Genomic DNA, 12,142 nt, shown 5'->3' on the forward strand with positions numbered 1-12,142 from the left:
TACCAGGAATGGGGGATTGTGGAGGCCACACATACCAAGAATGGGGGATTGAGGAGGCCACACATACCAGGATTGGGGGGTTGAGGAGGCCACACACACCAGGATTGGGGGGTTGAGGAGGCCACACATACCAGGATTGGGGGGTTGAGGAGGCCACACATACCAGGATTGGGGGGTGAGGGGTGCCACGCATACCAGGATTTGGGGGGTGAGGGGTGCCACGCATACCGGGATTGGGAGTGAGGGATAGGGTGCCATGCATACCAGGATGAGGGATACCATACACACCAGGATAAGGATGAGGGGTGCCACGAATACCAGGATTGGGGATGAGGGGAACCACGCATACCGGAAATGGGGATGAGGGGAGCCACGCATACCGGAAATGGGGATGAGGGGAGCCACGCATACCGGAAATGGGGATGAGGGGAGCCACGCATACCGGAAATGGGGATGAGGGGAGCCACGCATACCGGAAATGGGGATGAGGGGAGCCACGCATACCGGAAATGGGGATGAGGGGAGCCACGCATACCGGAAATGGGGATGAGGGGAGCCACGCATACTGGAAATTGGGATGAGGGGAGCCACACATACCGGAAATGGGGATGAGGGGAGCCACGCATACCGGAAATGGGGATGAGGGGAGCCACGCATACCGGGATCGAGGATGAGGGGAGCCACGCATACCGGGATCGGTGATGAGGGGAGCCACGCATACCGGGATCGGGGATGAGGGGAGCCACGTATACCGGGATCGGGGATGAGGGGAGCCACGCATACCGGGATCGGGGATGAGGGGAGCCACGCATACCGGGGATGAGGGGAGCCACGCATACCGGGATCAGGGATGAGGGGAGCCACGCATACCGGGATCGGGGATGAGGGTAGCCACGCATACCGGGATCGGGGATGAGGGTAGCCACGCATACCGGGATCGGGGATGAGGGTAGCCACGCATACCGGGATCGGGGATGAGGGTAGCCACGCATACCGGGATCGGGGATGAGGGTAGCCACGCATACCGGGATCGGGGATGAGGGTAGCCACACATACCGGGATCGGGGATGAGGGGAGCCACACATACCGGGATCGGGGATGAGGGGAGCCACACATACCGGGATCGGGGATGAGGGGAGCCACACATACCGGGATCGGGGATGAGGGGAGCCACACATACCGGGATTGGATGGTGGGGACAGGATGGGGGCAGCACATACCAGCATGGGAGACCATATACCAATAAAAATGCTCGCCACCCGGGCGTAGAACGGGTTCAATAGCTAGTAACTACTATAATACTTTTGATACTGACAGAAGCCATTGTATTCCATATGGACGCTCTGGTGCTGTGTGACAGATCCTTGTCTCTAGAGCGTCTCGCACAGTAGAGCGCTTGTCACCAGGTACAACTGTACAGTAGACAGCTCTCTTTGGCAGCACAGATTTCATGATTGTCCTAACAGTTTGTTACAATGTATCAGTGCAGATATAATGTGCAGCAATGTGGCGTCAGACTGCTGCATCCGTCCTGTAAAGACACCAGAGGAACCAGTTTTTACACCAAACCTTAAAGCTGCATTTTTGCCTTTAATTATCAAAATCTTAACAGTGCACAGTAAGGGAGGGGAACATAGAAGAGCGGTGTTAGTGCAGTGAGACTTTGGTATTGGGGGGGCTCATCCAGACGTATGTAAATAAGGCAGATGTGCACCTCGTCTCTATGTATCTGCTGAGACTTCGGCTGCTGTTACTGGGTTCGCTTGTTTTCTGGCTCTTTATGATGTTGTATGGTGGAGCTGCAGGGTGAGACCTCAGTGGGCCTTCCCCGTGAAGCTGCTTGCTCTGCTCCCCCTTCTCTCCATGTCACTGATTAGCTGTGAGCACAGAGGGCGCTGCGGAGCGAAGCAGGAGGAGAGCAAGAAGCAGAAACAAGGCCCCGAAATCCTCAGATCCCATCGTGTGTGACCAGGTAACGGCGATGCTTTATCCTTCCCCTCAGACAGGGGGGGCCTGCTGTAAGTCAGGGGGTCCGTCCAGCACCGTGTTATTGTCTCTATGGCAGATACAGAATCCAATATATGAGTGCTGGATCTGACTGCATGGGATCTCTTTCTAGTCTGTAACCATGGAGACATGCAGGTTTGCATAGGAGCTGTATACACAATAAAGGTAGCTGCAAAGGTCCACATCTCATTGTATAATGGAAGGCCCGGAAACTTGCTCTGCGCCTCAATACCGGATCACTGGTAACATCTCTGCTTGCTGTCAGGACGGAGGAGCAGTCTGGCTTAATTCTGAACCTCACGGGATGGGATTGTTACAATGTATCGGTAAAAGGATCAGAATGTGATGACATTCCAGTGCTCAGTGCAGAAGACATTTCCTACAGATACATTGTAACAAACCTTCAGCTCTGTGACTGGACTCCGTTATCCACGTTCACGGACAGGATGCAGAGATCTTATGAAGCACAATGATTTTTTTTTTTTTTTAGATAGAAGCAGAACTTTTCATAATGCAATGATGAAGCCATATTTACATAGGACTGGAGAAGTCTTAAAGGGCACCCGTCACATATTATGGGCTCGGTCGGTGACTGTGATTCTGCTGACATGTAAGGCACTTGGGTCCACAAATATCAAGTGATGTGGGGGCAGTTTTAAGGCACTAGTAATAAATAAGGATTTATGAGGGGCTCCCCAGGCTGCCTCCCCCCATCTGCCCCCCGCCCGCAGTGAGCTAGAAGGTGTAGGGCAGGGGGAGCGGAGCGGCGCTGCTTTTCTCCCCGGGGGTAACCAGCAGCGGCTGCGAGAAGGACACGGACTTCATCATACACGTTGTGTCCTGGGTGCAGTAATACACACAGACGCCGAGGCGCAGCTCAGGATCAGCGCAGGGGAACTGCAGGGGCAGCGTCACCTCCACACGGCCGGGTTCAGTCACACTCCCGATCTCACCGTAGGTTCTCTGTCCAGCAAGGAGCCAATCATGACCTGGGGATGAAAAGCAGATCTCTTACTACAGGTACAATGGCACCTGGGCACGTGAGCTGACAATCTAGAGAATGCAAAATGCATGCAATGCATAGAGTTAAATTCACTCTCATTATAGGCTGAGCTTCTTTTTTCCTCCCCTGTGCTTTACACTGCAGTTCAGCTTCATTAGTGTCTGTAGCTGTGCTAATGTGTCTATCACACAAAAATACTACAAATAACTTAAATCAGCGATGAGACCGTGATTTTCCGCAGCACAGACTGACAGAAGCTACATACAAGCACATGTTATACTCCAGTCACATCCAGAGCTGCGTTCACAATTCTACAAGCTGCTCTTCGGAGCTCCCGGTCATTCTGCAGGCAGGTCTGTATACTGGATATGGTTTGTGAGAGTGCAGCTTTGGAAGTGACTACAGTACAAGACATGATGTTATTCCGGATCTCTAGAAAATGTGGAGTATGTGCGCGGTTACTACATCACAAATGGACACAACATTAGACGTCAGCCAGCAGGGGGCGGCGGGGAGTTAATGCATCCTGATAAAAAAGCAGAAGAATTGTGATTGCAGCTTTGGGTGTGATTGGAGCAGAAACCATGATGTAAGCATTATATGTGGATTACCTTCGGTGAATAGAAACCAGAAGCTGGGGGCCCCTTCCGTCAGCTTTGCCCCTGCAGGAAGCTGGAGATTCAGGACAAGTTGCAGGGTCTGGCCGGGGGATACCGGTGCCGGCTGCAGCTGAACATTAGGGGTAGATTTCGGCAGCTTTGGTTTCTTGATCAGTATCGGCAGCGCACTGTCGACCACATCATCGCCCGGCTCCCTGCAGAGCACAGGAAGCTGCAAGAGAGGCGCAAATATCAGTCAATCTCCAAGTATACATAATTACCCCTAACCCTGGGGGGGCAAAAAAAAGCCCACTGAGCAGATATGGCCCGGACCATGTTCACACAGAGCATGCAAATTACTGCAATGGCCTCAATCCCCTGCCGTTTTGTGTCTACAGCTCCTAGCGGAGCAGTGTGTCTCCATGGTGACCAATGTCAAACCCTGGTGCCCTCTGGTTCTGCAGTCAAGATAACTTACAGATGGCAGAAACAAAGGCAGGCAAGATACGTAGAGACCGCCGGGGAGGGAGACCGCCGGGGAGGGAGACAGCCGGGGAGGGAGACAGCCGGGGAGGGACACAGCCGGGGAGGGACACAGCCGGGGAGGGACACAGCCGGGGAGGGACACAGCCGGGGAGGGACACCGGCGGGGAGGGACACCGGCGGGGAGGGAGACCGCCGGGGAGGGAGACCGCCGGGGAGGGAGACCGCCGGGGAGGGAGACCGTCAGGGAGGGAGACCTCATAGATTATTACTTATAACTATTTTCCAATCTCCTTTTATTGATATACTTGCACTGTAGTCGAGGGGTGTGTAAAGTTTTGCAATATTTTTATATTGGTCTCTGTCGTTACTAATTGAACATCTACCAAAATAGAGAATTAAAACCGCTCTGCCCCGTCCCCTCCCCACGCTCCGACTGCCCATTTTCTGTGCTCGGATCTTCGCTCCGCGTGATGCCGTTTGTACGAGTGACTGCCTGGATGTGAACACTTCGGACACATATATTTGGTAAAATTAAAGCTGCGCAACTAAATGATTGCACATTAAGCAGAAAATTTATATTTAACATCTATGCTCCAGAGCTGCAATCATAATGGTGCTCATTGGAAACTGTGCACAAGCATACTCACTGAATTTTCCTGCTGAGCTACAATAATGCCCGTATGATATGACTAGAGTAAGCTCTGTGTAGGCCCTGAAAAACCAGGGACCGATGGGAGATTTCAGCTCCGAAGCCTGCAGAATTATGAATGCAGATATAGTGGCGTCTTGTTATATTAATCACTTCTTGTGCAATCTTCGTTCAGCGCTACATCTGCCCTTTATCTACCGCCATGGACTGGAGATCTATAGTGACTATTTCTGGGATACCGTCAGATAAGCGCCGCCAACATTGTCTGGCCGCTGCTTATCCTCCCCTGAAATAAGACTGGGGATGTCCGGTGACTGGAGGGGCTTGGACCCCCGGAGACCTAGAATGGCAGTGCATGTCTCCCCGGTGCATCAGACTCAGTGTCTGGTAAAGTTTTGCTGTTTAGAGAAGTTCGAGGAGTTTATAAAAGTCGACAATAAAAGAAGAAGATTTCTGCAGAACAAAAGACGCCGATTCTGTGCTGACAGCGAGATGAAGCCCGGCAGCGGCGTGCGGAGTTCACCGCGGCGGCGGCGGATCTGCATATTGTGGGATCCGGGAAGCAGATGTACACATCCATACAGTACAATGCGTGTGTGGGTGTCAGCGGGGGGAGGGCGCCTTTATTTTATGACTGATGCGTCTCATTATATTGGCAGGTCCTGCGATGCAGCTCACCCCAGATTTCTGCACCGTCTGCCGGATTGATGTGCGGACGCCCACCTCGCCGAGGAAACAAAGACCCCTGAATTACAGGAAAGTTTTGCTGCGGCGCGGAGTGATCCAATAGAAACTCATAGAATTCAATTGTCAGGCAGGACGGCGAGCACAAAACGTAACGAGCGGCACCGCTTCACCGAACCCGCTCACGGGGGTCACAAACAGCAACTTCTTAAAGAGACAGAGCCATATAATATACACATGTCTTAAAGGAATAGTTTACCCCCAAGCAGGTTTGCAGCTGAATTTCCCATTGAGTTTATTGGATATACTGCATATATCTTGTAGATATGTGTATTATTTTCATATCTGTAAGGGGTCCATGAGACGACCGTCTTTTGGGTAGCGTTCTCAGGTGGAACCTGACAAGGGTTAAACGTCTCATGTATAGATATGCCATAAATGTGTTTGATGGGAATACTCCTTTAAGGGCGGTGCGCTTTATGTAAATGAGGCTTATTATTTGTATATAGAGAAGCCCTGCAACTTTCTAATAGACTGGGGGGGATTTATCAGGCGCGGTGTCATCTCGTAATCCGGGGTCGTGCTTAAGTCGATGCATCGATAGCTGCTATTCTTGCTATATAGATTTTAACCACTTTGATGGCATAAATTATAATGTCAGGCCACGCCCTCTGAATAAGCTCCGCCCAGTTTCTAAAAAGTTGGCCAAAAACTTTTCTAACTACATGTTGCAGAAAGTTTTTTTTTTAATGTCAGTTTTCTGGCCGAAAATCCTCAGATTCCACCCTTGTGTCACAATTTGTCACCATGTTTAAGACCTCTGCTTGCCGCCAGTGACTGAAAACACTTTTACCTCCAATATTGGGGACTCGGCAGATCTTGTGCTTCTCACAGAGGAGGGTTTTCTGTAAACATTTTATACTGAGAGGAGACAATGTGTCCTGATAGTTTGGTACAATGTGTCAGTGCAGGTAAAGTGAGGCCAGGCTGGATACAATTGTATCAGACAAACATTCAGTCTTAAGAATAAAAGTACAAGGTCAAGGGAGCATTTTTTCTTTTTTTTGCCACTGGGTGTAATAATGATTTTTTTTTCATTCAATGACAGAGAGCAGAGATCTTAAAATGGTAACGAAAAAAAAAAAGTACTAGAAAGTTGCAAAAATGTTCTTTATATGATATTTAGGATGAACACACAAATAGTCTTTATATAAAGCAGCACCGGGGCGGGAGACGCACGCCGACAGCGCTCATTAGCCCGACCCAACGCAAACGCAGAGGAATGGAATACTTTACTTACATAAAATATACCTTAAAAACACAGAAAATCCATTTTTTTGTGGAAGTTTCCATCAAAATTGGAAATCAAGTGACATCCTCTAGAGAAGAGGAGGCGCGAGAGAAAGAGGCAAATGGGGAGAGGACGTCAGTCTGAGCGTCGTGCACCGAGGTTATCCAGGGGGTCTTACAGCAGAAACTCCAAATCTGAATATTCCTCAAACACCTGAAGCTTCTGCTCCGAAAACTAAGCAAAAAGACTCGGTGTGCACGAGGTTTATAGCATTTTCCATCGGTCTGGTCTATGTGCAGGTGTCGGGGTCTGGTACGAGGCTGTGAGCACCGACCGTGTGCACGGTGTATGATCACCGCCTGCTCCTGACTATCACACATACGGCATCATACCGCTGATGTGTAATGTATCGCTACACACTAAAGGCGCGAGAGAGATCTGGTGACAGAGGCAGAGTCCTGCAGGACGGCAGCTGGAATGGGGAACGGAAATTTACACCGGGAATCAGATCGATGTCCGTCCCGGTAAAGATCAGCTGGGAGCTCTGAACCGGCCACTTGCTGCTGTGCAGTAACCAGAACGGCCGATGTGCAGTGAGGGGAGCATTGCAGCACAGCACAACATGGCTATATCCGGCCGCCGCTGGGCTGAGTAATGGGGGCCGGACTCTACCGACCCGACCCCGGGGGGGGGGCCGGACTCTACCGACCCGACCCCGGGGGGCCGGACTCTACCGACCCGACCCCGGGGGGCCGGACCCTACCGACCCGACCCCGGGGGGCCGGACCCTACCGACCCGACCCCGGGGGGCCGGACCCTACCGACCCGACCCCGGGGGGCCGGACCCTACCGACCCGACCCCGGGGGGCCGGACCCTACCGACCCGACCCCGGGGGGCCGGACTCTACCGACCCGACCCCGGGGGGCCGGACCCTACCGACCCGACCCCGGGGGGCCGGACCCTACCGACCCGACCCCGGGGGGCCGGACTCTACCGACCCGATTGACCCGACCCCAGGGGGCCATATACTGTGACCGGACACAGAACTACATATTGTATAACACGGATCGGAATACCCAGACCGACCGCCAGACGTCCGGTCTCATGTGTGACGGTGAAGCCTTGTCTCAGGTCAGGAGATTCGGCAGTCGGGACAGATAATCCGATCCGAGCACGGCCCGTGATCCACAAAGTGTGAAGCTTAAATAAGACATGGAAGAAGAATCAGAGGATACGCGAGTCACGCACCACAGACACCATCTTGGTCTCCATATCCAGAACTTTTATCTGGTGATTATTGGTATCGGCCACGTACAGTACCCGTCCATCTGACGCGGCGCAGAGACCTCCGGGCTCACTGAACGATGTCTCCATGAAGCTCGGGCCCGGAGCATTGCCCGCCTGCCCTGTACCCGCCAACGTGACGCAGCTCTTGGATTTCGGATCCACGGATTTAATCTGAAAAGAAAACGGATCAATATAAAAACTTTGATTTCATTGACGCGATTTCAGGAAATGTCTCTGGAGATCGGCGGCAGATCATTAGTGATACAGGTCTGACCTGCAGGGGACTGGATCCATAAACAGCATTCAGTCAGTGGGTGATGGTTTCCATCTGATTGGGGCTGCAGGATTTTTCCAGAGGCGCTGCAGCTCCGCTCCTATAGAAGTGAATGTGAGCTGCAGAACGGAGAATGGCCACTGCACGGTGAAGGGAGCTGTGCTCATCCAGGGGGGCTGCAAACAGCTGAGCGGGGAGGGTCCCAGGTGTCAGACCCCACCCTACCCAATAAACACCTTCTAAGCTGTATGAGCAGTACCCATAGAAATCTATGCAGCTCTGCTCCCTGCAGAAACCTCCGCTCTCACAGCATTTCTTCTTCTATATTCCATACTAATCTGACAGATAAATATTGCATCATTGCCATAATGGCTGAACTACAGCGATACAGGGCAGCGCTGCCACCGGGGAGGAAGAATGGCTGCAGCACGGAGCAACCAACACAGCAGCAGCATGCAGCACTCGGAGGGTTAATACGCAGGCTCCTGCACATGGCGCTGATGTTAGAGGGGTTTCCAACATTCGAAAAAAAGAAAGGAGTGGTTGTCTCTGCCATTGCCAATCAAGCGAACAGGACAAAAGTAATACATGACCACGCACGGCCATTGGGCTCGCGCAAAACGGGCCGCGGCTGACGAATAGTCTAGGAACATTGTCTACACCTGGAAAAGAATTGGAAAAGCTTCCCCCACAGACAATCACTCCCATTCTTCCCGTATGATATGAATGCTGGGCGTGATGTCACATTACACAATGGATTTTCCTTAATGGAAAAAAATTATATTTAAAAAAAAAAACAACAAAAAACTTCACTATTCGCATAATAAAACAACAATAGGACGCCATCACGATGAGAACGTGCGGCCTCCAAAGACGTCAGCGCAGTCTGACACCTCATTATAAAAAAACCATTAAAGATTCAGGATTAAGATTTGTGCACAAAGGACTCGATTTTGTGATTAATTGCAGCAGATCTACAAGAACGAAAACCAAGAATGATATTATCCTCCGAAACACGGTCAATATGGAGGACGAGGCGGGGGAGGGAAATATTCATCTCTAGCCCCCCGACACCATCAAGAAACGGAGAACGGCGCCCGATCCGACCGCGGACGCAAACTGCTCAAAACAGCTGATAACACCAGCAGTCCTATGTAACACCTGACCTGCAGTCCTATGTAACACCACAGACCGAGCTCACTGCAAGTATGATGGACTCCGATTATATTCACAGAAGTCTGGATTCACTGATGTTTCACTAATGCTATTTATTTCTATCAAAACCCAAAATCAGATCAAATACTTACATTTTATTTCCGGCCTTTTACTTAAAAAATAAAATGGAAAACAGCCTCACCTTGTGATTGTAAGAATCTGCCACATACAAGACCCCAACAGTCTGCGCCCACGACACCCCCAGAGGATGCTGCAGCTTCACATTAATCCCCGCTCCATCCACATCACCGAACGCAAAGAGGTTCTGAGAAAGCAACAAGCAGAGAGGTAAGTAACAAGGAAGACACCGAAACCCCAACTATGTACAGGAATACAACTACTATAATACTGTCCCCTATGTACAAGAATATAACTACTATAATACTGCCCCCTATGTACAAGAATACAACTACTATAATACTGTCCCCTATGTACAAGAATATAACTACTATAATACTGCCCCCTATGTACAAGAATATAACTACTATAATACTGCCCCCTATGTACAAGAATACAACTACTATAATACTGTCCCCTATGTACAAGAATATAACTACTATAATACTGCCCCCTATGTACAAGAATACAACTACTATAATACTGCCCCCTATGTACAAGAATACAACTACTATAATACTGTCCCCTATGTACAAGAATATAACTACTATAATACTGCCCCCTATGTACAAGAATATAACTACTATAATACTGCCCCCTATGTACAAGAATACAACTACTATAATACTGTCCCCTATGTACAAGAATATAACTACTATAATACTGCCCCCTATGTACAAGAATATAACTACTATAATACTGCCCCCTATGTACAAGAATACAACTACTATAATACTGTCCCCTATGTACAAGAATATAACTACTATAATACTGCCCCCTATGTACAAGAATATAACTACTATAATACTGCCCCCTATGTACAAGAATATAACTACTATAATACTGCTCCTATGTACAAGAATATAACTACTATAATACTGCTCCCTATGTACAAGAATATAACTACTATAATACTGCCCCTATGTACAAGAATATAACTACTATAATACTGCCCCCTATGTACAAGAATATAACTACTATAATACTGCTCCTATGTACAAGAATATAACTACTATAATACTGCCCCCTATGTACACGAATATAACTACTATAATACTGCCTCCTATGTACAAGAATATAACTACCATAATACTGCCCCCTATGTACAAGAATATGACTACTATAATACTGCCTCCTATGTACAAGAATATAACTACTATAATAGTGCCCCATATGTACAAGAATATAACTACTATAATACTGCCCCCTATGTACAAGAATATAACTACTATAATACTGCCTCCTATGTACAAGAATATAACTACTATAATACTGCTCCTATGTACAAGAATATAACTACTATAATACTGCTCCTATGTACAAGAATATAACTCCTATAATACTGCCCCCTATGTACAAGAATATAACTACTATAATACTGCTCCTATACACAAGAATATAACTACCATAATACTGCTCCTATGTACAAGAATATAACTACTATAATACTGCTCCTATGTACAAGAATATAACTACTATAATACTGCCCCCTATGTACAAGAATATAACTACTATAATACTGCCCCCTATGTACAAGAATATAACTACTATAATACTGCCCCCTATGTACAAGAATACAACTACTATAATACTGTCCCCTATGTACAAGAATATAACTACTATAATACTGCCCCCTATGTACAAGAATACAACTACTATAATACTGCCCCCTATGTACAAGAATACAACTACTATAATACTGTCCCCTATGTACAAGAATATAACTACTATAATACTGCCCCCTATGTACAAGAATATAACTACTATAATACTGCCCCCTATGTACAAGAATACAACTACTATAATACTGTCCCCTATGTACAAGAATATAACTACTATAATACTGCCCCCTATGTACAAGAATATAACTACTATAATACTGCCCCCTATGTACAAGAATACAACTACTATAATACTGTCCCCTATGTACAAGAATATAACTACTATAATACTGCCCCCTATGTACAAGAATATAACTACTATAATACTGCCCCCTATGTACAAGAATATAACTACTATAATACTGCTCCTATGTACAAGAATATAACTACTATAATACTGCTCCCTATGTACAAGAATATAACTACTATAATACTGCCCCTATGTACAAGAATATAACTACTATAATACTGCCCCCTATGTACAAGAATATAACTACTATAATACTGCTCCTATGTACAAGAATATAACTACTATAATACTGCCCCCTATGTACACGAATATAACTACTATAATACTGCCTCCTATGTACAAGAATATAACTACCATAATACTGCCCCCTATGTACAAGAATATGACTACTATAATACTGCCTCCTATGTACAAGAATATAACTACTATAATAGTGCCCCATATGTACAAGAATATAACTACTATAATACTGCCCCCTATGTACAAGAATATAACTACTATAATACTGCCTCCTATGTACAAGAATATAACTACTATAATACTGCTCCTATGTACAAGAATATAACTACTATAATACTGCTCCTATGTACAAGAATATAACTCCTATAATACTGCCCC

General features: G+C 47.7%; 1 protein-coding gene across 1 annotated transcript in view; it reads right to left on the reverse strand.

Moving 5' to 3' along the window:
* Positions 1-1,570: 1,570 nt before the first annotated feature.
* Positions 1,571-12,142, reverse strand: part of NHLRC2 (NHL repeat containing 2) — a 49,109-nt gene continuing 38,537 nt past the window's right edge. The window contains exons 8-11 of the mRNA XM_073684665.1: positions 9,639-9,761; positions 7,969-8,178; positions 3,622-3,841; positions 1,571-2,996 (exon numbers count right to left, since the gene is read on the reverse strand). Coding sequence (XP_073540766.1) covers positions 2,743-2,996; positions 3,622-3,841; positions 7,969-8,178; positions 9,639-9,761 — 807 coding nt within the window. The 3' untranslated portion in view covers positions 1,571-2,742. The remainder of the gene's footprint in view (positions 2,997-3,621; positions 3,842-7,968; positions 8,179-9,638; positions 9,762-12,142) is intronic.

Source organism: Phyllobates terribilis, unplaced genomic scaffold (genome assembly GCF_046119375.1).
Source record: "Phyllobates terribilis strain yellow unplaced genomic scaffold, ASM4611937v1 Scaffold_5__5_contigs__length_657084704, whole genome shotgun sequence".
Lineage (NCBI taxonomy): Eukaryota > Metazoa > Chordata > Amphibia > Anura > Dendrobatidae > Phyllobates > Phyllobates terribilis.